The sequence below is a fragment of the Trichomycterus rosablanca genome, chromosome 21, assembly GCF_030014385.1.
Source record: "Trichomycterus rosablanca isolate fTriRos1 chromosome 21, fTriRos1.hap1, whole genome shotgun sequence".
Classification (NCBI taxonomy): domain Eukaryota; kingdom Metazoa; phylum Chordata; class Actinopteri; order Siluriformes; family Trichomycteridae; genus Trichomycterus; species Trichomycterus rosablanca.
In genome coordinates this window covers 14997924-15019778 of record NC_086008.1, presented here as the reverse complement: position 1 = coordinate 15019778, position 21855 = coordinate 14997924, and the positions used below count along the sequence as shown (strand labels likewise).

The window sequence follows — 21855 nt, the reverse complement described above, 5'->3', positions numbered from 1 at the left end:
ACATCCAGCCAACAGCGCCACGTGGGCAGCATCCTGTGACCACTGATGAAGATCTAGAAGATGACCAACTCAAACAGCAGCAATAGATGAGCGATCTTTTCTGACTTTACATCACACACTAACACACCACCACCATGTCAGTGTCACTGCAGTGCTGAGAATGACCCACCACCTAAATAATACCTACTACTGTCTTGTGGGGGTCCTGACCATTAAAGAACAGCATGAAAGGGGGCTAACAAAGCATGCAGAGAAGTAGATGGACTACAGTCAGTAATTGTAGAACTACAAAGTGCTTCTATGTGGTAAGTGGGGCTGATACAATGGACAGTGAGTGTAGAAACAAGGAGGTGGTTTTAATGTTATGGCTAATCAGTGTATGAAAAGTTGGGACAGGTGGTGGGTTCTGTTGACAGGGTTCAGATTTTACACGTTCTCTGATTTGGTTCTCACCTGGTACCTCCTAAAAATATGCAGAAGGTGGATCGGGTGCTTTAGCCTGCATATGGTTGTGAGTGAGTGAATGTCGTGTTTACGGCCAGCACAGGACCCACTGTGACCCAGACAGCTACGAAGCTGTTAATGAACATGAACCAGTGACTGAATGACTGAATGAATGGCACCTCTGTGTGGAATCACTCAGGCTTCGATGCCCCGCGTTACCTGAGGAGTAGTGCCACATCCACTGCTGACGTCACGGCGGGCCGCCATGTTAGCGCTAAGCGACTTGAGAGAAAGTGAGTGAGCTCGACTCGATACAGGATTAAAAGCGACTTCAGGATTTAAAGTTCTATTTTTTATTGAGCTGCGCTTCGGAAAAGCTTTATGTTTTGATACTAAGCGAAAAGGCTCCGACCTGAGAGCGGAGTTAGCGTGTTGTTATTTTTGTTACCGTGAGGGAGCTGTTAGCTATGAGCTCGTTAACTCAGCGCAGTTCAGGCCTCGTGCAGAGACGCACCGAGGCCTCGCGCAGTGCCGCCGCTGATAAGGAGCGCAGCGCGGGGGAGGAGGACGAGCAACACCGCCGAGACGAACAGGACGACGATGAAAGCGGAGACTCTAAAGAAACCAGACTTACTCTCATGGAGGAAGTGCTGCTGCTGGGATTAAAGGACCGAGAGGTTAGTTAGCTGGATATTAAACGTTATTTTATTCTTATGTGCTTCAGTCTCAATAATAACTTTAGCTACATTGCTAATGCTATCGGGCTTTTCAGCTACATGCTAGCTGGCTAATGTTAGACCGAGTCTCAAACCACAAACTACCTTACTAAATAGTATGCTTATAGTGTTACCTTACTTATATTTAATAGTGTTCCTTAACAATGACCCTTAATAGTGTTTGATAGGGTTGTTAAATTTCTTAATTATGGTTGATAGTTTTCCCTTATAGTGTTTCTTATATAGATACTTAGTGTTCCCTAACACTGTTATTTTAACAATGTTTTTTAGTGCATGCTTAAGTGTTCCTTAATAGTGTTCCTTAATAGTGTTCCTTAATAGTGTTCCTTAATAGTGTTTCTTAATAGATACTTGACGGTGTTCCCCAACAATGTTCTTCAGTGTATGCTTAAAGGTGTTACTCAGTAGTGTTCCTTATTAGTGTTTCTTAATAGATAGTTTACAGTGTTCCTTAACACTGTTCTTCAGTGTATGCTTGGACGTGTTCCTCAGTAGTGTTCCTTATTAGTGTTTCCTAATAGGTATCTCACAGTGTTCCTTAACACTGTTCTTTCAACAATGTTCTTTAGTGTATGCTTAAAGGTGTTTCTCGGTAGTGTTCCTTAATAGTGTTTCTTAATAGATAGTTTACAGTGTTCCTTAACACTGTTCTTTCAACAATGTTCTTTAGTGTATGCTTGAAAGTGTTACTCAGTAGGGTTCCTTAATAGTGTTTCTATATAGATATTTGACCGTGTTCCTCAACAATGTTCTTTAGTGTTTGCCTAAAAGTGTTTCTCAGTAGTGTTCCTTAATAGTGTTTTTTAATAGATTGTTTACAGTGTTCCCCAACAATGTTCTTTAGTGTATGCTTAAAGTTTTACTCTGTAGTGTTCCTTGATAGTTTCTTAATAGATACTTGACAGTGTTTCTTATCACTGTTCTTTAGTGTATGCTTGAAAGTGTTCCTTAATAGTGTTCCTTAATGGATACTTGACAGTGTTACTTATCACTGTTCTTCAGTGTATGCTTGGACGTGTTCCTCAGTAGTGTTCCTTAATAGTGTTTCTTAATAGATACTATACAGTATTCCCTAACGCTGTTCTTTAATAGATATACAGTATAATAGTTATTTAGTGTATGTTTGAAAGTGTTTCTCAGTAGTATTCCTTAACACTGTTCTTTAATAGATATTTGACAGTGTTCCTCAACAATGTTCTTTAGTGTATGCTTAAGTGTTACTTAGTAGTGTTCCTTAATAGTGTTTCTTAATAGATACCTCACAGTGTTCCTTAACACTGTTCTTTAATAGACATATAATAGATCTTTAGTGTATGCTTGTGTTCCTCAGTAGTGTTCCTTAATAGTGTTTTTTAATAGATACTTAATAGATAGTGTTCCTTAACACTGTTCTTTAATAGATAATTGGCAGTGTTCCCCAACAATGTTCTTTAGTCTATGCTTAAGTGTTACTTAGTTGTGTTCTTTAATAGTGTTTCTTAATAGATATTTGACAGTGTTCCCTAACACTGTTCTTTTAGCAATGTTCTTGAAATGTTTTCCCTGTAACTGGTCTTTAGTGTATGCTTGGAAGTGTTCCTCAGTAGTGTTCCTTAATAGTGTTTCTTAACAGGTACTTGACAGTGTTCCTTATCACTGTTATTTAGTGTATGCTTAAAGGTGTTCCTTAATAGTGTTTCTTAATAGATACTTTATAGTGTTCTCTAACACTTCTTTCAACAATGTTCTTTAGTTTATACTTAAAGTTTAAAACTGTTCCTTAAAAGATATTTTACAGTGAGCTTACAAGGTATTAAATAAACAATTGTTAGGGATGCATCAATACCATTTTTTCCCAACCAAGTACAAGTACATGTATTTTTGTACTTGCCGATACCGATACCAATACCTATTGGATCAGATATCTGACATGCTAGAAAACTTGATCCGGTCGTCGAGAGCCGAGTTTTGATCGCCGAGCGAACGCCGAGTTGCTCCCGAGCCGGCAAATCTAGCGCCGACCAGTCGCCGAGCGAAAATCAGGGCAAAAATCGTGTAGTGTGAACTAGGCATAACGCAGCAACGTGCACTAGGCACACGGTATCGGAGGTTTAGTATCGGAGCCTCGTTTGCGAGTACAGTACAAGTTAATGAGCGCGGGCAAATACCCGATACCAGTATCGGTACTCGTGCATCTCTAATAATTGTATCAGGTATCAGTTAGAAGAAGAAAAAAAGAAAAAAATCCAAGGCATTACATACACTTAGAAGCACAGTGATGACAGTAATGTAACCAGTAACTACCTGTCCTGGCATGGATGTAACCAAAGTGTTTAAAACATGACGTTAAAATCCTAATACAATAAACAATATTTGGCTTATAGCAATATAGTAAGGGATGCACAGAGAAAGTAGTGGTCAACACACACACAGTACAGATACAGAGTACCAACTTCATATAACACATGTGTATATATATATATATATATATATACAGTGTATCACAAAAGTGAGTACACCCCTCACATTTCTGCAGATATTTAAGTATATCTTTTCATGGGACAACACTGACAAAATGACACTTTGACACAATGAAAAGTAGTCTGTGTGCAGCTTATATAACAGTGTAAATTTATTCTTCCCTCAAAATAACTCAATATACAGCCATTAATGTCTAAACCACCGGCAACAAAAGTGAGTACACCCCTAAGAGACTACACCCCTAAATGTTCAAATTGAGCACTGCTTGTCATTTTCCCTCCAAAATGTCATGTGATTTGTTAGTGTTACTAGGTCTCAGGTGTGCATAGGGAGCAGGTGTGTTCAATTTAGTAGTACAGCTCTCACACTCTCTCATACTGGTCACTGAAAGTTCCAACATGGCACCTCATGGCAAAGAACTCTCTGAGGATCCTAAAAGACGAATTGTTGCGCTACATGAAGATGGCCAAGGCTACAAGAAGATGGCCAACACCCTGAAACTGGGCTGCAGCACAGTGGCCAAGATTATCCAGCGTTTTAAAAGAGCAGGGTCCACTCAGAACAGACCTCGAGTTGGTCGTCCAAAGAAGCTGAGTGCACGTGCTCAGCGTCACATCCAACTGCTGTCTTTGAAAGATAGGCGCAGGAGTGCTGTCAGCATTGCTGCAGAGATTGAAAAGGTGGGGGGTCAGCCTGTCAGTGCTCAGACCATACGCCGCACACTACATCAAATTGGTCTGCATGGCTGTCACCCCAGAAGGAAGCCTCTTCTGAAGTCTCTACACAAGAAAGCCCGCAAACAGTTTGCTGAAGACATGTCAACAAAGGACATGGATTACTGGAACCATGTCCTATGGTCTGATGAGACCAAGATTAATTTGTTTGGTTCAGATGGTCTCAAGCATGTGTGGCGGCAATCAGGTGAGGAGTACAAAGATAAGTGTGTCATGCCTACAGTCAAGCATGGTGGTGGGAATGCCATGGTCTGGGGCTGCATGAGTGCAGCAGGTGTTGGGGAGTTACATTTCATTGAGGGACACATGAACTCCAATATGTACTGTGAAATACTGAAGCAGAGCACGATCCCCTCCCTCCGGAAACTGGGTCGCAGGGCAGTGTTCCAGCATGATAATGACCCCAAACACACCTCTAAGACGACCACTGCTTTATTGAAGAGGCTGAGGGTAAAGGTGATGGACTGGCCAAGCATGTCTCCAAACCTAAACCCAATAGAACATCTTTGGGGCATCCTCAAGCGGAAGGTGGAGGAGCGCAAAGTCTCGAATATCCGCCAGCTCCGTGATGTCGTCATGGAGGAGTGGAAAAGCATTCCAGTGGCAACCTGTGAAGCTCTGGTAAACTCCATGCCCAGGAGAGTTAAGGCAGTTCTGGGAAATAATGATGGCCACACAAAATATTGACACTTCAGGAACTTTCACTAAGGGGTGTACTCACTTTCGTTGCCGGTGGTTTAGACATTAATGGCTGTATATTGAGTTATTTTGAGGGAAGGATAAATTTACACTGTTATATAAGCTACACACAGACTACTTTTCATTGTGTCAAAGTGTCATTTTGTCAGTGTTGTCCCATGAAAAGATATACTTAAATATCTGCAGAAATGTGAGGGGTGTACTCACTTTTGTGATACACTGTATATATATATTACACACCAACCAGGACTAATATCCTTAGTTAAACTCACTAAACCAACAACAGCTTTGTATGCTCAGACTCTTAAAGCAGTTATTAACAAGTAGATAAAATACACACTACAGGGACATTACCAAGAACTTGACATGCCTCCAAAACTAATGAAAAGACAACAAGAAAACTGGTCTGGGAGGCTGCCAAGAGGCCTACAGCAACATTAAAGGAGCTGCAGAAATGTCTTGCAAGTACTGCTGGTGTACTACACTTGCCAACAATTTCCTTTAGTGTTCATGTCTGGGCTGTGGGGTAGGGTGACAAGAAAAACATCCAAGCCTGGCTACATTTTGCAAAAACCTATATCAGGTCTTTCAGAAGGGCAGTTGTAGCCCAGTGGTTAAAGGGCTGGACTAGTAATCAAAGGTCACTGGTTCGAGCCCCACCACTGCCAGGTTGTCACTGTTGGGCCCTTGAGCAAGACCCTTAACCCTCATTTGCTTAGACAGTATACTGTCACAGTTTAGTAATTAGCTTTGGATAAATGCTGCAAATGTAAAAGCATGTGGAAAAAATGTGTTAGGGTCTGATGAGACCATGGTTGAACTTTCTGCCTATAGTTTCAACAGGAAACAAACTGCATTGCCAAAAGGACACCATGCACACAGTGAAGCATGGCGGTGGCAGCATTCTACATTACTGCTATGTTACGCAATGTCTATTTAATAAAGTATTATGTTTGTTGATATTAAACTTGATGAGTCAATATATTAGGATTCCCTGGTGAAAACAGCTGAGCATGGTGTCCATAAGACATCTTAAGGTGCCAGGACATTAACAACAGGTCCTTTAACTGTACAGCGTGGTCCTAATGTTTCGACTCTTCTGTGTATACTGTAGTCTTATGTATTACAGTGTACAGTATGTGTTCCTGCATGATGAGGGAACTGCGGTAGCTTCAAAGCCATCTTTGCCACTACATTAGGTCTGTAGTCATATGGCACATCACCTGTATAGACATGTGTCCAGTCTGTGTAATCCAGTGATGTTCCTTACATCAGTGCCCCCAGGATATTGTGGTTTCATTTTGCCCTAATGTTGCCTTATTGCGGGTGGCTCCGTGGCTCGGTGGGTAGCACTGTCGTCTTACAGCAAGAAGGTCCTGGTTTTGATTCCCAGGTGAGGCGGTCCGGTTCCTTACTGTGTGGGGTTTGCATGTTCTCCCTATGTCTGTGTGGGTTTCCTCCGGGAGAATTGCAGTTCAGGCATCGCACACTACCAACCAGGACTAATATCCTTAGTTAAACTCACTAAACCAACAACACCTTGTATGCTCAGACTTTGAAACTAAACTAAAACTAAAAACTAAAGTGTTTTTGTCAGAAGTTGTACCAGTGCTCTTTTTTGTTGACGCAGGTTATGCTCTTCAGTGCAAGTATCAGTAAAAATATGAATATGTTATTAGAGCTGTTTAAAGTTTATGAATATTTGTAACTGGAACAAGGAAATTCTACAGCATACAAAAATATAAGTAAGAATTAACCCTAGGCTGTGCAAACATCATTGTAAATCAAACGATAAACTGGAAACCAGTTTCTGCACTTATTTATTATTACCTGACCGCACTGTAACTAAATATTGATTTTAATATCCTGGTACCAGATGCCACAGTGCTCCTTAAGCTGTCTTAGGAAGTAAGAGCAAGTTTGACAGGGTGGTCCTAATATTTTGGCTGAACACTAGCTGAATGTTGATTTTACTTTGTGTTATATACACAGATCAGCCATAACATTAAAACCACCTCCTTGTTTCTACACTCACTGTCCATTTTATCAGCTCCGCTGTAGTCCATCTATTTCTTTGCATGCTTTGTTAGCCCCCTTTCACCCTGTTCTTCAATGGTCAGGACCCCCACAGAGCAGGTATTATTTAGGTGGTGGATCATTCTCAGCACTGCAGTGACACTGACATGATGGTGGTGTGTTGTGCTGGTATGAGTGGATAAGACACAGCAATGCTGCTGGAGTTTTTAAACACCTCACTGTCACTGCTGGACTGAGAATAGTCCACCAACCAAAAATATCCAGCCAACAGCGCCCCGTGGGCAGCGTCCTGTGACCACTGATGAAGGTCTCGAAGATGACTAACTCAAACAGCGGCAATAGATGGGCGATCGTCTCTGACTTTACATCTACAAGGTGAACCAACTAGGTAGGAGTGTCTAATAGAGTGGACAGTGAGTGGACACGGTATTTAAAAACTCCATCAGTGCTGCTGTGCCTGATCCACTCATACCAGCACAACACACACTAACACACCACCACCATGTCAGTGTCACTGCAGTGCTGAGTGATCCACCACCCAAATAATACCTACTCTGTAGTGGTCCTGGGAGAGTCCTGACCATTGAAGAACAGCATGAAAGCAGGTTAAAAAAAGTATGTAGAGGAACAGATGGACTACAGTCAGTAATTGTAGAACTACAAAGTGCTTCTATATGGTAAGTGGAGCTGATAAAATGGACAGTGAGTGTAGAAACAAGGAGGTGGTTATAATGTTATGGCTGATTGGTGTATATTTCCATTGCTCTAACGTTGAATTTAGAAATTTGTGCTTTTTGACATTTGAGTGAACTTGATTTTAGAATGTTGTTAAGTTAATGTGTCAAGTGTCTAGAAAAACAAAATGTACACTACGTAATTCAAATTCAAACTTCAAACAAAACAACAAGGATGACATTATTATACTATTACTCTGTCTATTACCCTGTGCTGTGTAAAGGTTAGTGCACCCAAGTGCAAAGGGGATTGTAAAAATGTTCCTTACAGGCTGCTCAGACTGGTTTTATTTGAACTAAAACCTCACTGGTTTTTATTTGCACTTGGTGGATCAGACTTGACCGTTGTACCAAGCTGTACTGTACTGTCAACTGTTTTTTTTTTTTTCTATGCAGTTTTACTGCTCTTGAGTACATGCTGATACAAATAATAATACAGTCTATTCACTACCAACAAGTATACAAAAGATCAAATGTGTCATAGCAACAGGCTTGAGTTTTAAGTTTAAATGTAAGTGGTCAGGGTGGCTAAGTGGGCAGCACTGTCTCCTCGCAGCAAGAAGGTCCTGGGTTTGGTCCCCAGGTGGGGCGGTCCGGGTCCTTTCTGTGTGGAGTTTGCATGTTCTCCCCGTGTCTACGTGGGTTTCCTCCGGGTGCTCCGATTTCCTCCCACAGTCCAAAGACCTGCAAGTGAGGTGAATTGGAGATACTAAATTGTCCATGATTGTGTTTGATATTGAACTTGTAAACTGATGAATCTTGTGTAATGAGTAACTACCGTTCCTGTCATGAATGTAACCAAAGTGTAAAACATGACGTTATAATCCTAATCAACCAACAAACATTTATACGGATAAGTTTGCATAATTTCTAGGGATGTAACGATGCACCACAAGACAGTTAAAAATTGATTCACATGTGTAACAATTCAAATTGGTTTACATGTATGATTAATCAATATTCACTTTAAACAGCAGAGGGCGCTTCTGCTATTCACCTTGCCTGGTTGACGTCACTACAGGGTTGCCAGGTTCGGAATTTTTCAGCCAAATTTAATTATGTGAGGATACTTTTTTATTTGTATTATTTATTTATTTATTTAATGTGGGATTTATTTCATTTCAGTTTTTTTTTACACAAAAAGGGAAATGTGCAGCATCGTTTTGCATAGTTTGTACCTACCTCAGCAATAAAAGGGCATTTATTATTTAATAAATAAAAGATGAGCACAAATACAGTTTTCTTTTTTTTTTTAAAGAGAAACAATGAAAGGAAACTTTGTCTTCATTTGTATTCAATTTAATTCTGTTGAAAATATCGGGGGAAATTGTATCGTAAACCCTGTAACGTGAATCTCATCGCATTGTGAGTAGTGTTTTGTGCCATCACTAGTAATTTCAGTAAATATCAAAGTTTACATACACCTGCACATAACAGACATATCTTTGTTGATGCCTAAATATTCATCCTTTTTTTGTTCGTTTTTTTTAAATACAAAGTCAAAAAAAGTGTAAATTTGAAGTGAATAGTTGCAGCTAAGGTAAATTAAATAATAAAAACAAAAGCCGTGTGATAGTTATTATTATTTAGTACTTTTATGCTGTAAATGAATTATTAATTTACAATAAATACAAGTGATGTAGGAATGCCATATAAAAGACCGAAGCAGGTACGTTTAGGGACAGCAATGGGAGCTTGGGCGGTAAACTGACTCCCGAACAAGACGAACTAGGGAGGGTTCAGATAATGGCCGCATTATGACACGGTCTTGCTGTAATGAAGTCGAACAAGTCTTACCAGTCAGCACAGTGACACAAAGTCCACAAAATACTTTCAGGCCAGACACTGGCTTTAAACACTGAATCAGAGCTTCAACTCTGCAAATGAAAACAAAAGTAAAAATTGTTTGAGCATTAAATTAGACTAAAGAAAGATTTATTAACTCCCGAACAGCTAGTAATTGATATTGGTTGTTTTGCATAACGTTTTTTTTTTTAAGTGGGCCCTAACTTGCATCATTTGATTGTCATGTTTTATGATTTTAGGTGGTTTCAATGTCAATTAAAATTATGGGGTTTTTATGTTTCTTAATTTTAATATTAAATGAAAATACATGTAGTGTACACTAGGGATGTAACGATGCGATTCAAGATACTGGGTTCACGATATGATTTTAAATTTTTTTTTTTTTTTTTTTTTTTTTTTTTTTTTTTTTTTTTTTTTTTTTTTTTTTTTAATGCATTTTCTCCCCTTTTTTTTCTCCCTTTTAGTGCGTCCAATTGCCCGATTGCGTCATGCTTCCTCTCCACCAATGCCGATCCCCGCTCTGATTGAGAACGAAGCCCCCTCCGACACATGGGCAGCATGCCGTATGCATCTTATCACCTACACTTTTGACAAGTGCAGTGCAGCTCAGCAATGTGTACGGAGAGACCCTGACAGCACTCTTTTCTCATCTCTGTGCAGGCGCCATCAATCAGCCAGCAGAGGTCGCAATTGCATTAGTTATGTGAGAGACCCTATCCGGCTTAATCCCACCCATATCTGAACAACAGGCCAATCGTTGTTCATGTGGTCTCTCAGCCTAGCCGGCAGGCAGAGCTGGGATTCGATACGATGTATTCGAGATCCCAGCTCTGGTTCCAGCGCGTGTTTTTACCGCTGCGCCACCCGAGCGGCCTAATGTTTCTTAATTTTAATATTAAATGAAAATACATTAGTGTACACTAGGGATGTAAAGATACACTCTACCCACGATGCCATGTGATTCACGATACTGGGTTCACGATACGATTTTTTTTTCCCTGATTTTTTTTTTTTTTAAACTGAAATTGAAGACGAATTATAACAGTTTCCTTTCATTATTTCTCTTTAAAAATTAAATAAAATTATGTATTTGTGATTATCTTTTATTGATCTAAATAATGAATGTCCTTTTATTTCTGAGGTAGGTACAAACTATGCAAAAAAAATTTAGAATTAAGCCCAATTTGGCTGGAAAAAACCAGAATCTGGCAACCAGGCGTATAGCGCCAGTGACGTCAACCAGGTGAGGTGTATAGCGCCAGTGCCCTCTGCTGTTTAAAGTGAATATTGATTCATTGTACATGTCAAATCAATTTGAATCGTGTAATTTTTGAATCAGTTATTAACTGTCTTGTGTACACCGATCAGCTACAATATTCAACCCACTGATCGGTAAAGCAAACAAACTTTTGATTGATTAATTTGTTACAGTTGCACTTGTCAAGGGGTGGGATATGTTAAGCAGCAAGTAATCAGTCAGTTCTTGCAGTTGATGTGTTACAATCAAACAAAGCAGCATGTTGTGTGGGGTATTTTCAACATACAGATATAAATGAGGGGTTGGTTGGGGGCATGGTTAGCTTGTTTAATTTGATCCTACAGAGCAGCTACTGTAGCACAAATTATCAGCACAAATGTTCATGCTGGCGATGATAGAAAGCTGCCTGACATAGTGCTTCACAGTGCTATGTATGGGGCTTTATGGATGCGCACTGAACAAGTAGCCCCTGCTGACCCCTGTTTATTGGCGTTGGTGCGTCTTTCACCTGATGGGATGGTACCAGGGTGCAATATGGGAAGAAGGCAAGCCAGTGTGGTGCTCTGGGCAATATTCTGCTGGAAAACCATGTGCATTACTTTAACACATACCACCTACCTAAACATTCTTTTAGACCAGGGGTGTCAAACTCATTTTCACCGAGGGCCACATCAGCATTATGGTGGCCCTCAAAGGGCCGATTGTAACGTATCCTGCTGTGATTGCAGTCTGTTGTTTTTCTTCTAGGCTAAATTCTGCGTTTATATTGTCCTCCTTTACACCACAGACACAGCCTCATAACACAAGAGACGCACCGGTTTCTTTTCCTGAAGCACAAACTTGTTTTCATTTTCATTAAATTTCCTCCTTCTGCTTAATTTTCTTACTTCTCTTCTTGTACATTTTGGGATTATGTGTAAATATTTCTTAACATCATCTACTGGCGGGATGTGTCACTTTGCAGGTCACAACATCAGCCTGCATTTTGAGAGATGCTGTTAATTTTACAGCGTATTTTAAGACAATTGTTTTGCCCTCCCTAAAAGTTTATCCCCCTTGCTCAGACAGACAGACAGACAGACAGACAGACAGACAGACAGACAGACAGACAGACAGACAGACAGACAGACAGCTCTCTTCAGAATACAGTCGGTTTTATTTGCTCCCCAGCTGTGTGATACACTGTGTGCACCAGAATGAAGTAAAAATACAAACAATAAAAACAATAAAGAACTTAATACAGTAAAAGCACACAGCTGTAATTCAGTGTTACATCTGGTACAATATGAGATTTAACCAAACGTAAAATAGCGCTAACGAGTTAGCATTTTGTGTAAAGATACTAATTGCTATAGTAACGGTAACAATTGTATTTAATTACGGTAAATTTGTAACTAAAACGCTGTGATATACTCACTAAACATTTACAAACAACTGAGAATATAAACGCCACTACTTACAGACGATGCTCTGGTATTATACTGCAAGATAATTATTTATATTTATTATTATTGTTTACATTACTACCCGTGTTCTTTTGCCGTAAAAGTCACATGGCTTCTCAGCGAAGGTCAAAGTTAGTTGCCATGACTACGATGTCAACAGTTGCACTCAAAGGCGCAGGTGTCCCATTAAATTATAAGTGCGTCTCTGTAACGACTCGAACTATCTCAACAATCGTACAGTCGTTTAAGCTCTCGCGGGCCACATAAAATGACGTGGCGGGCCGGATCTGGCCCGCGGGCCGTGAGTTTGACACCCCTGTTTTCGATCAAGTACATCCCCTCATGAAAGCGGTATTCCTTAATATCATTGGCCTCTTTTCAGCACCATAATGTGCCTTGCCACACTCCAAAAATGTTCAGGAATGGATTGAGGAACATAACCAAGAGTTTAAGATGTTGACACGTTGACAAATTCCCCAGATCTCAGTCTGATCAAGCATCTGTGGGATGTGCTGGACAAATAAGTTTGTTCCATGGAGGCCCCACCTCACAACTGCTGCTAATGTCTTGTTGCTAGATACCAGAGGACATCTTCACTTGTCTGGTGGAGTCCATGCTTTAGCAGTTCAGAGCTAGTTGGTGGCCTAACTAACTTCAACATTAAACATTTAGTATCACATCTTTGTGTATGAGTTTGAAAAGTGTTCTAAAGGATCTGAATAAGTGGTGTATTTACATTTGAGGCATTTAGCAGACACTTTTGTCAAAATCGACATACAATTACACTATATTGCCCAAAGTATTCATTCATCCATCCAATATTTAAATTCAGGTGTTCCAATCACTTCTATGGCCGAGCAGCTGCATCCAAGCCTTTACATCACCAAGCGCAATGCTGAGCATCGGATGCAGTGGTGTAAAGCACGCCGTCACTGGACTCTAGACAGTGCAGATGTGTTCTCTGGAGTGACGAATCACGCTTCTCCAACTGGCGATCCGATGGACGAGTCTGGGTTTGGCGGTTGCCAGGAGAACAGTACTCGTCTGACTGCATTGTGCCAAGTGTAAAGTTTGGTGGAGGGGGGATTATGGTGTGGGGTTGTTTTTCAGGAGTTGGGCTCGGCCCCTTAGTTCCAGTGAAAGGAACTCGTAATGCTTCAGCATACCAAGAGATTTTGGACAATTTCATGCTCCCAACTTTGTGGGAACAGTTTGGGGATGGCCCCTTCCTGTTCCAACATGACTGCGCACCAGTGCACAAAGCAAGGTCCATAAAGACACAGATGAGCCAGTTTGGTGTGGAAGAACTTGACTGGCCTGCATCTGAACCCAACAGAACACCTTTGGGATGAATTAAAGTGGAGACTGTGAGTCGGGCCTTCTCGGCCAACATCAGTGTCTGACCTCACAAATGCGCTTCTGGAAGAATGGTCAAAATTCCCATAAACACACTCCTAAACCTTGTGGAAAGCCTTCCCAGAAGAGTTGAAGCTGTTATAGCTGCAAATGGTGAGCCGACATCATATTAAACTCTGTGGATTAAGAATGGGACGTCACTCAAGTTCATATGCGTGTGAAGACAGACGAGCGAATACTTTTGGCGATATAGTGTATGTCTGAATAAAATGCCCCAAAAGTTGCAACCTGGTGGTGGTGTGGCTTTAAGAGGCAACCTTCTGATTGCTAGTCCAGTACCTGAACTGCTGAGCTAATTTAATAAGGAACTAAATAAACTGGTTCTCTGTACCACTAGTTACGGAGCAAATGCATGTTTTGTTTTTTGTGTACCGTTTGTGTAGAATGCCCAAAATACACTAAAGAAAGAGAACAAGCACACATGCCAGAAACTATCAAAGAGACTCTCACACAAGACAACACAAGAAGACTTTTAACCTACCTTGCAACCATAAAAATAAAAATGAACATATAATATGGACCAAAATATGAAGACACATACATAATACCTATTACTGACATTAAATGACACCAATGTTCTTTTTCAGGGCTACACTTCATTTTGGAACGACTGCATTTCGTCAGGGCTGCGTGGCTGCATGCTCATCGAACTGGCTGTAAGAGGGAGGCTGCAGCTGGAGGCCTGTGGCATGAGAAGGAAAAGTCTGCTCGCCAGAAAGGTGAACTTGCTTTTGTTAACACAGCCGAGTTTCTTGGGCTAAATCCGGCAACGTGTTCCAAAGAAGCTGGCACAGAGACGCGTGTGTAACCTTGTTCCATTAGTTTTCCTATTTAAGAACATTCTGTAATTGTTTGAGAACTGGGGACACCAATTGCTGTAGTTACTTGGGGTCTGTTCGAAGACCTAGTGAGCTGCCTTGCTGTCTACTACCTACCTGGGCACCTAAGTAGAGAGGATTCTAATAAGACCTCAAATTTACAACGACCAGTCATAACATTATGGTGAAGTGAATAACACTGATTATCTCTTCATCACGGCACCTGTTAGTGGGTGGGATATATTAGGCAGCAAGTGAACATTTTATCCTGAAAGTTGATGTTAGAAGCATAAAATGGGCGAGCGTGAGGATTTGAGTGAGTTTGACAAGGGCCAAATTGTGATGGCTAGACGACTGGGTCAGAGCATCTCCAAAACTGCAGCTCTTGTGGGGTGTTTCCCGGTCTGCAGTGGTCAGTATCTAGCAAAAGTGGTTCAAGGAAGGAACAGTGGTCATGGGCAGCCAAGGCTCACTGATGCACGTGTGGCCCGATCCAACAGACGAGCTACTGTAGCTCAGATTGCTGAAAAAGTTAATGCTTGTTCTGAGATAAAGGTGTCAGAATACACAGTGCATCACAGTTTGTTGCGTATGGGGCTGCATAGCCGTGGACCAGTCAGTTAGGAAGGTGGTCATAATGTTATGCCTGATCATGTCAGATAAGTTAGATTAGACGTACTTCTAAGACAGCGAGGCGGCACAGTGGCTAAGTGGGTAGCACTGTCGCCTCACAGCAAGAAGGTCCTGGGTTCGATCCCCAGGTGGGGCGGTCCAGGTCCTTTCTGTGTGGAGTTTGCATGTTCTCCCCGTGGTTTTTTTTCCGGTGCTCCGGTTTCCTCCCACAGTCCAAAGTGAGATGAATTGGCGACACTAAATTGTCCATGACTGTGTTTGATATAACCTTGCTCAACACGTCCGGGGTCTCCAAAGGCAAAACAGGCTGGCCTGCCTGCAGTATCTCTTACTACTAAGCCTTGCTGTTGTAACACGTGCAGAAGGTGGCTTGCTCTGAGATGCATATGTACCCCTCCATATTAATGGTGCTTACACCATTCACCATGACTAACACACCCTTTCTGATGTGCAGTAGTCGACTGCTTCTTCTTTTTTTTTTTACCAGCACAAGGCGAGTTCTTACGGAGATTTGATCTCCCTTATCACTGTGCAGGCGGCATTAATTAGTCAGCCGATATATGCGCCACTCGTGCATATTTGAAATATTTCAAGCCCATGTGGTTATCTTTGTCACAAAAGCATGTCTGGTTTTAATACAGTGCCATATGAGGGATTCAGTAATTCAATATTACAGGTCTTTAATATTTCAAGCATGTTTACTTTAGTGTTTTAAATAGATGTCACTTTGCCCTGCTGCTAATACCTAGTTTTGGGAGAAGCTCTATGTTGCCCCTAAATAAATATTTGTAGGGTTTTACAGGTTAAGTATTATTCAGTGTCTGAAGTTCTTTTTATAGACACTGTTGTAGTTAAGCAATGAATTTTAACCTGTATTTAGCATAGGGCTGGACGATATGGCTAAAATTTATATCACGATATAACTCCTAATTTCGGTCGATACGATATAATTCCGATATCGATATGAATAATACAAAATTGGATGGCTGTACCTGCAAACCTCTTTTCTGGTTTCTGGCAAGAAATACAAGCTGAATACACGACTGAATTAGTCCTTCATCTCTTATCAGCTATTTCATCTGCTTCTTTTTCAACTGTGGACAGTGGCAAAGCCAGACAATTTCCATAGGGGTGGCCAGACTGAGACCATTGCTCACACAGGGGTGGCACAGAAACTGTCTGATACCTTATTTTTGTATGTGGCTAGTAGCTGTTGATCTAGTAGTGTTTTTTGGTCACTCACTCGTTTACCTATGGCAGTGAGTACCATGTAGAAATACATCAAGCCTAGCATAATAAGCTTTTTATTTTTTCTCATTTTCCCTGTGAAAAACTAAAATATAGCCTGTAACCTTAACAGAATTTCAAAGATATTCCTTTGCAATACTTGATCATTTGATTGCAAACTTGTGTGTACTGATGAGACTCATCTGAACCCCAGAACATGCCAGTGTGAATGCATGGAAAACAATTTTAATTTTCTTTCAAGAATATGATACATTCTGACCAACACTATTAAGCCAAATCAGCATTGAAAATTGACTTTACTTTTAATAGCCTTCTACAATGCTGGGGCTTCTTAAAACTGAATATTCTCTTTTCAATAGAAGTGTTATTTAAATGCTATTAAATTGTTTTTGAAAAAAAAACGCCCAATTAGGAGGAAAACAGCCCAATCTGGCAACAGTGGAACGCGAATATCCCGTTGGTGCCTTTATTCGTAGCGTGCCACAACTAATAAGAAGTAATATTAATAACTGGTATTAGTACTCAGTACTAGTACTTTTTCTGTAATTGTGTTGGTGGTTGACATTTATGTTGAGTGTGTAACTGCACTGTTTTGATGGAGAACTATTCGCTTGAGGTGCGCTGTTGAATTGCGTCCCTGTGGGAACCTGTGTGCAGAAATGCTTCCGCAAAAAAGTAACACGGGCAAAGCGCGCTGACGTAATGCATATCGATCGAATTTGTTTAAAAATCATATCACCGTTATTAAAACATTTTCTATCGCGATATATATCGATATCGAATTATTGTCCAGCACTAATTTAGCAAGAAGGTCCTGGGTCTGGGTCCTTTCTGTGTGGAGTTTGCGTAGACCCGTGTCGGTGTGGGTTTCCTCCGGATGCTCTGGTTTCCTCCCACAGTCCAAAAACATGCAAGTCAGCTGAACTGGAGATACAAAATTGTTCGTGACTGGGTTTTGACATTATAGACTTGAACTGATGAATCATGTGTAACCAGTGACTACCTGTCCTGTCATGAATGTAACCAAAACATGTGTAAAACATGACATTAAAATACTAATAAATAAATAAATTACCCTGTATTATTTATAAGCTGTATTTCTTTAAAGTTTGACTTCATGCCACTTTGATAAGCCTAAGATATTAACATAGTGTTGATATAAGATATTATTTCTTTTTAAAAAGGACCATTATTTATCGACATTAAACATTTTCTTAAGAACTTGAAATAAAATGTGATTTAATTTTCTTTCTGTTTGCTTTCAAGGCTTAAAATATGTAAAAAAAAAATAAATAAAAAAAAGACCAACTACAATACATAATACTGAAATTCTTTACTGAACAATGAACAATAATTGTAAGGAAATACTGATCTTGTGAATATCAGGGCAGAACAGGCTGTTCCCTCTGTCATGTACATGTCATAACAAAACTCTACCACGTTAAACAACAGATCATGGTGGTCGATAAAGACCTTGACTGGGGAAAAAAGAAAGCATTTGATGTCTCAGGGATTTGATTGCATTGATAAAATGACATTTATGTGACCATTTGTTCTGCCAGACCTTTCAGAACCAATGACTTATTTTTATATGGAAAGGCGATTGTGGGCGGTCAGTGGCGTGAAGGTAAAACACGCTAACACACCAGATTGGCTCGTCTGTCAGGTAGGGCTCGTCTGTCGAGTAGATTCTCCCACGTGTGTTAGTCACTTTTGTGAAGGTTTGCAGCAGTAACTGTCGCCTCACCGCAGGAAGGTCCTGGGTTTGATCCCAAGGTTGTGGCAGTCCGGGTCCTTTTTGTGTGGAGTTTGCATGTTCTCTCTGTGTCTGTGTGGGTTTCCTCCCACAGTCCAAAGACGTACAAGTGAACTGAACTGGAGATACTAAATTGTCCATGGCTTTATATCAAACTTGAACTGATAAATCTTGTGAATGTAACCAAAGTGTGTAAAACATGACGTTAAATTCCTAATAAATGAATAAATGATGATGTTTAATGATGAGGTTATTCATCATACCTTGATGTCTGGATAAAGTGCTTGACAGCACAATATAGATGTGAAATTAAACACCTTGTCTTTATTGTGTACAGATAATCTGCAAATCTGATGCCCCCACTGGTGACGTGCTGCTAGATGAGGCCTTGAAACACATTAAAGACACCCAGCCACCGGAGACTGTACAGAGCTGGATTGAGCTCCTTAGTGGTAAGTACAAAACACACTAATGTTAAACCAAATACTACTATCAGTCTTGGTGGCACGGTGGCTAAGTGGGTAGCACTGTCGCCTCACAGCAAGAAGGTCCTGTGTTCGATCCCCAGGTTGGGCGGTCCGGGTCCTTTCTGTTATTCATCTAGTCGTTTGATTTTTGTGAGTGACCATTGTGACTCTCTGTTCTCAAAGGTGAGACGTGGAACCCACTGAAGCTCCATTACCAGCTGAGGAACGTGAGAGAGAGACTGGCCAAGAACCTGGTGGAGAAAGGCGTCCTCACCACAGAGAAGCAGAACTTCCTGTTGTTCGACATGACGACACATCCGCTGACCAACTGCAACATCAAGCAGCGCCTCATCAAAAAGGTCCAGGAAGCCGTCCTGGACAAGTGGGTCAACGACCCGCAGCGCATGGACAAGCGCCTGCTGGCGCTCATCTTTCTGGCGCACTCGTCCGACGTGCTGGAAAACGCCTTCGCGCCGCTGCTGGACGAGCAGTACGACCTGGCCATGAAAAGGGTCAGGCAGCTGCTCGACCTGGAGCCCGAGGGTGAAAGCGTGAAGAGCAACGCCAACGAGCTGCTCTGGGCCGTCGTGGCCGCCTTCACCAAATGAGAACGGTCCAGAGGAAGCGCTTAGAACTTTCGACTGGTCGCTGACAAACAGAAAGGGTCATATTGGAAATGAACAATAGCTGGACGGAGCTGTTTCGGTTGCCCTTCTCTCACTGAACTCGTTTCCTTTCTGCGTTCTCTACACAGACTCGGTGGGGCCAAAAGAAGACCTGTCTGCCTTTTTCCCATTTTTTTTTACTCTCATATGCTGTCCAGTTTAATGCATGGGAGCTCTTTACACCCTGTCTGTCTCCTGTCTGTTGGTCTGTCTGTCTGAACACGTATGGCAGGAGCAGTCTGTACCTTTGCTATACTGGACAAGTTGTTTTTTTCTGTTTTAATACGCGTCCCGGAGATATACGATTGAATCAGCTCTTTATTGATGTAATAAATAATCAAACAGGTAGTAGGGGTGTAATAATACACACTGATTTGGGTTTTAAAACAATACATGCTGCAATTAAAAGCTAATTTGGATTCTGTTTGGGTGATGTAGAACACGTGTGTGGGTTATTACAGGTTTTAGATCGTGTCCTATTCCTTTACACTACTTTATTACACCCGTTTGTCCGATTTTCAAATTTGGGCTGTTACCAATAGGTCCGTAAGGCAGATTTTGGGACGGGGTCTTTGTGCTTTGTGTGTGGGTGTGGATAGTTTTTTTTTTTTTTTTTAATCACGGTGTAGCAACACGCATGACATGACCAGGACTTGTATAACTACAGCTATTTGAAGCAGAAATGCAGACTGGATTAGCACCAGGTACTCTCTTTAATCAGTTCTCGTCGGTTAGAGTCACACACTTTAACATGCTGCTCACGCTAGTATTTGCACAGCGCTAATCTTACAGTGCCGCCATTGCATTATACCGGTTTTACCGGTTATGTTCTCACACACGGGGGGTTTGGTTTTTGTTATTTGAATGTTTATATTGGTGGTCCAAATTGATATTGAGTATCAGGATTAAAATACCAGACCAGATTCACTCATTGTTTTATGCATTGATTAGGTGGATTATACTTGTGAATGTCTGTATAGACACGTACATACACCGATCAGCCATAACATTAAAACCACCTCTTTGTTCCTACACACATTGTCCATTTTATCGGCTTTGTAGTTCTACAATTACTGACTGTAGTCCATCTGTTTCTCTGCATGCTTTGTTAGCCCTCTTTCACCCTGTTCTTCAATGGTCAGGACCCCCCCACAGAGCAGGTATTATTTAGGTGGTGGATCATTCTCAGCACTGCAGTGACACTGACATGGTGGTGGTGTGTTAGTGTGTGTTGTGCTGGTATGAGTGGATCAGACACAGCAGCACTGCTGGAGTTTTTAAATACCGTGTCCACTCACTGTCCACTCACTGTCCACTCTATTAGACACTCCTACCTAGTTGGTCCACCTTGTAGATGTAAAGTCAGAGACAATCGCTCATCTATTGCTGCCGTTTGACTTGGTCATCTTCTAGACCTTCATCAGTGGTCACAGGATGCTGCCCACATGTGCTGTTAGCTGGGTATATTTTTGGTTGGTGGACTATTCTCAGTCCAGCACTGACAGTGAGATGTTTAAAAACTCCAGCAGCATTGCTGTGTCTGATACCAGCACAACACACACTAACACACCACCACCACGTCAGTGTCACTGCAGTGCTGAGAATGACCCACCACCCAAATAATACCTGCTCTGTGGTCGTCCTGTGGGGGTCCTGACCCTTGAAGAACAGCATGAACGGGGGCTAACAAAGCATGGTCAGTGAGTGTAGAAACAAGGTGGTGGTTTTAATGTTATGGCTGATCAGTGTATATACTGGCATTAGTTCTGTATCTCACTGATTCATATACAAGAGTATAATACAATTGTCTATTGTTACACCCCTAACAGGAAAGGATTACGGCTTAGTTTTTGAAATATGGTCTATAGATGGTCTTTAATTTGTAGAACCCCCCCCCCCACGTTAAATGGTTTCAGATCACGATCCTTTACCAGACCCTGTGGTCCATTGAGAAGAAGGATTATAGCGCTGCAGTAAAACCACAAGGCTCTTTATAAAACTGAATACTCTCTTTGGGGAAGCAAATTATTCAATCAAAGATGTTTAGTGTATTATCAGTGTGATGCCAGTAATGCGTTTTTTCCTCCACTGACTTAAACCAAGTTTCGGCGCTGAGCCTTGATGGAGCAGCCAAGTACAGAGCCAAGCAGAATCTAACTGTCTGGAGCTGATGCTGAAACCAGTACGCTTGGTTCAAGATCAAATATAAATATATATAAATGGTTTTAAACCCTTTTCCCTTATTTTTAGCATAGCTTTCACTTCATAAATGCTTCACCGCTCAGATCTTTCCAGTTGAGCATTTGATTTCATTTATTAACCTCGTGGATGCTTTGTCGCTGTTGCTTTACAGCTTCCTCTCGCGTATGTTAACACCGCCACCACTTTGACGTGCCTGATCTCGGTTATAGGACTTGTAACCTCCATGTTGCATTATGTACTGTAGCTATTTCCTAATGTGACATGACATTTATGAGCAACTGAGCAAAATGATTTTA

The 21855-nt window shown here is 41.2% G+C and overlaps 1 protein-coding gene across 2 annotated transcripts; it reads left to right on the top strand.

Annotated features, from left to right (window-relative positions):
- The first annotated feature begins 742 nt into the window (after nucleotides 1–742).
- Nucleotides 743–20446, top strand: golph3a (golgi phosphoprotein 3a). Of its 2 annotated transcripts, XM_063017820.1 has the most exons (4): nucleotides 743–1121; nucleotides 14358–14489; nucleotides 18563–18677; nucleotides 18876–20446. In XM_063017820.1, the coding sequence occupies exons 1-4, from the start codon at nucleotides 912–914 to the stop codon at nucleotides 19298–19300; spliced, it is 882 nt and encodes a 293-aa protein (XP_062873890.1). In that variant the 5' UTR covers nucleotides 743–911; the 3' UTR covers nucleotides 19301–20446. The 2 variants fall into 2 exon arrangements, with proteins under 2 accessions (XP_062873890.1, XP_062873891.1); XM_063017821.1 differs by lacking the exon at nucleotides 14358–14489.
- The last annotated feature ends 1409 nt before the right edge of the window (nucleotides 20447–21855 follow it).

What these genes read in the sequence shown, in the direction of transcription:
- golph3a (XM_063017820.1), top strand. Translation starts at nt 912, where the DNA reads ATGAGCTCGTTAACTCAGCGCAGTTCAGGCCTCGTGCAGAGACGCACC. An exon ending in TGGGATTAAAGGACCGAGAG is followed by an intron (nt 1,122 to 14,357) that starts GTTAGTTAGCTG and finishes GTTCTTTTTCAG; the next exon opens with GGCTACACTTCATTTTGGAA. An exon ending in CTGGATTGAGCTCCTTAGTG is followed by an intron (nt 18,678 to 18,875) that starts GTAAGTACAAAA and finishes CTGTTCTCAAAG; the next exon opens with GTGAGACGTGGAACCCACTG.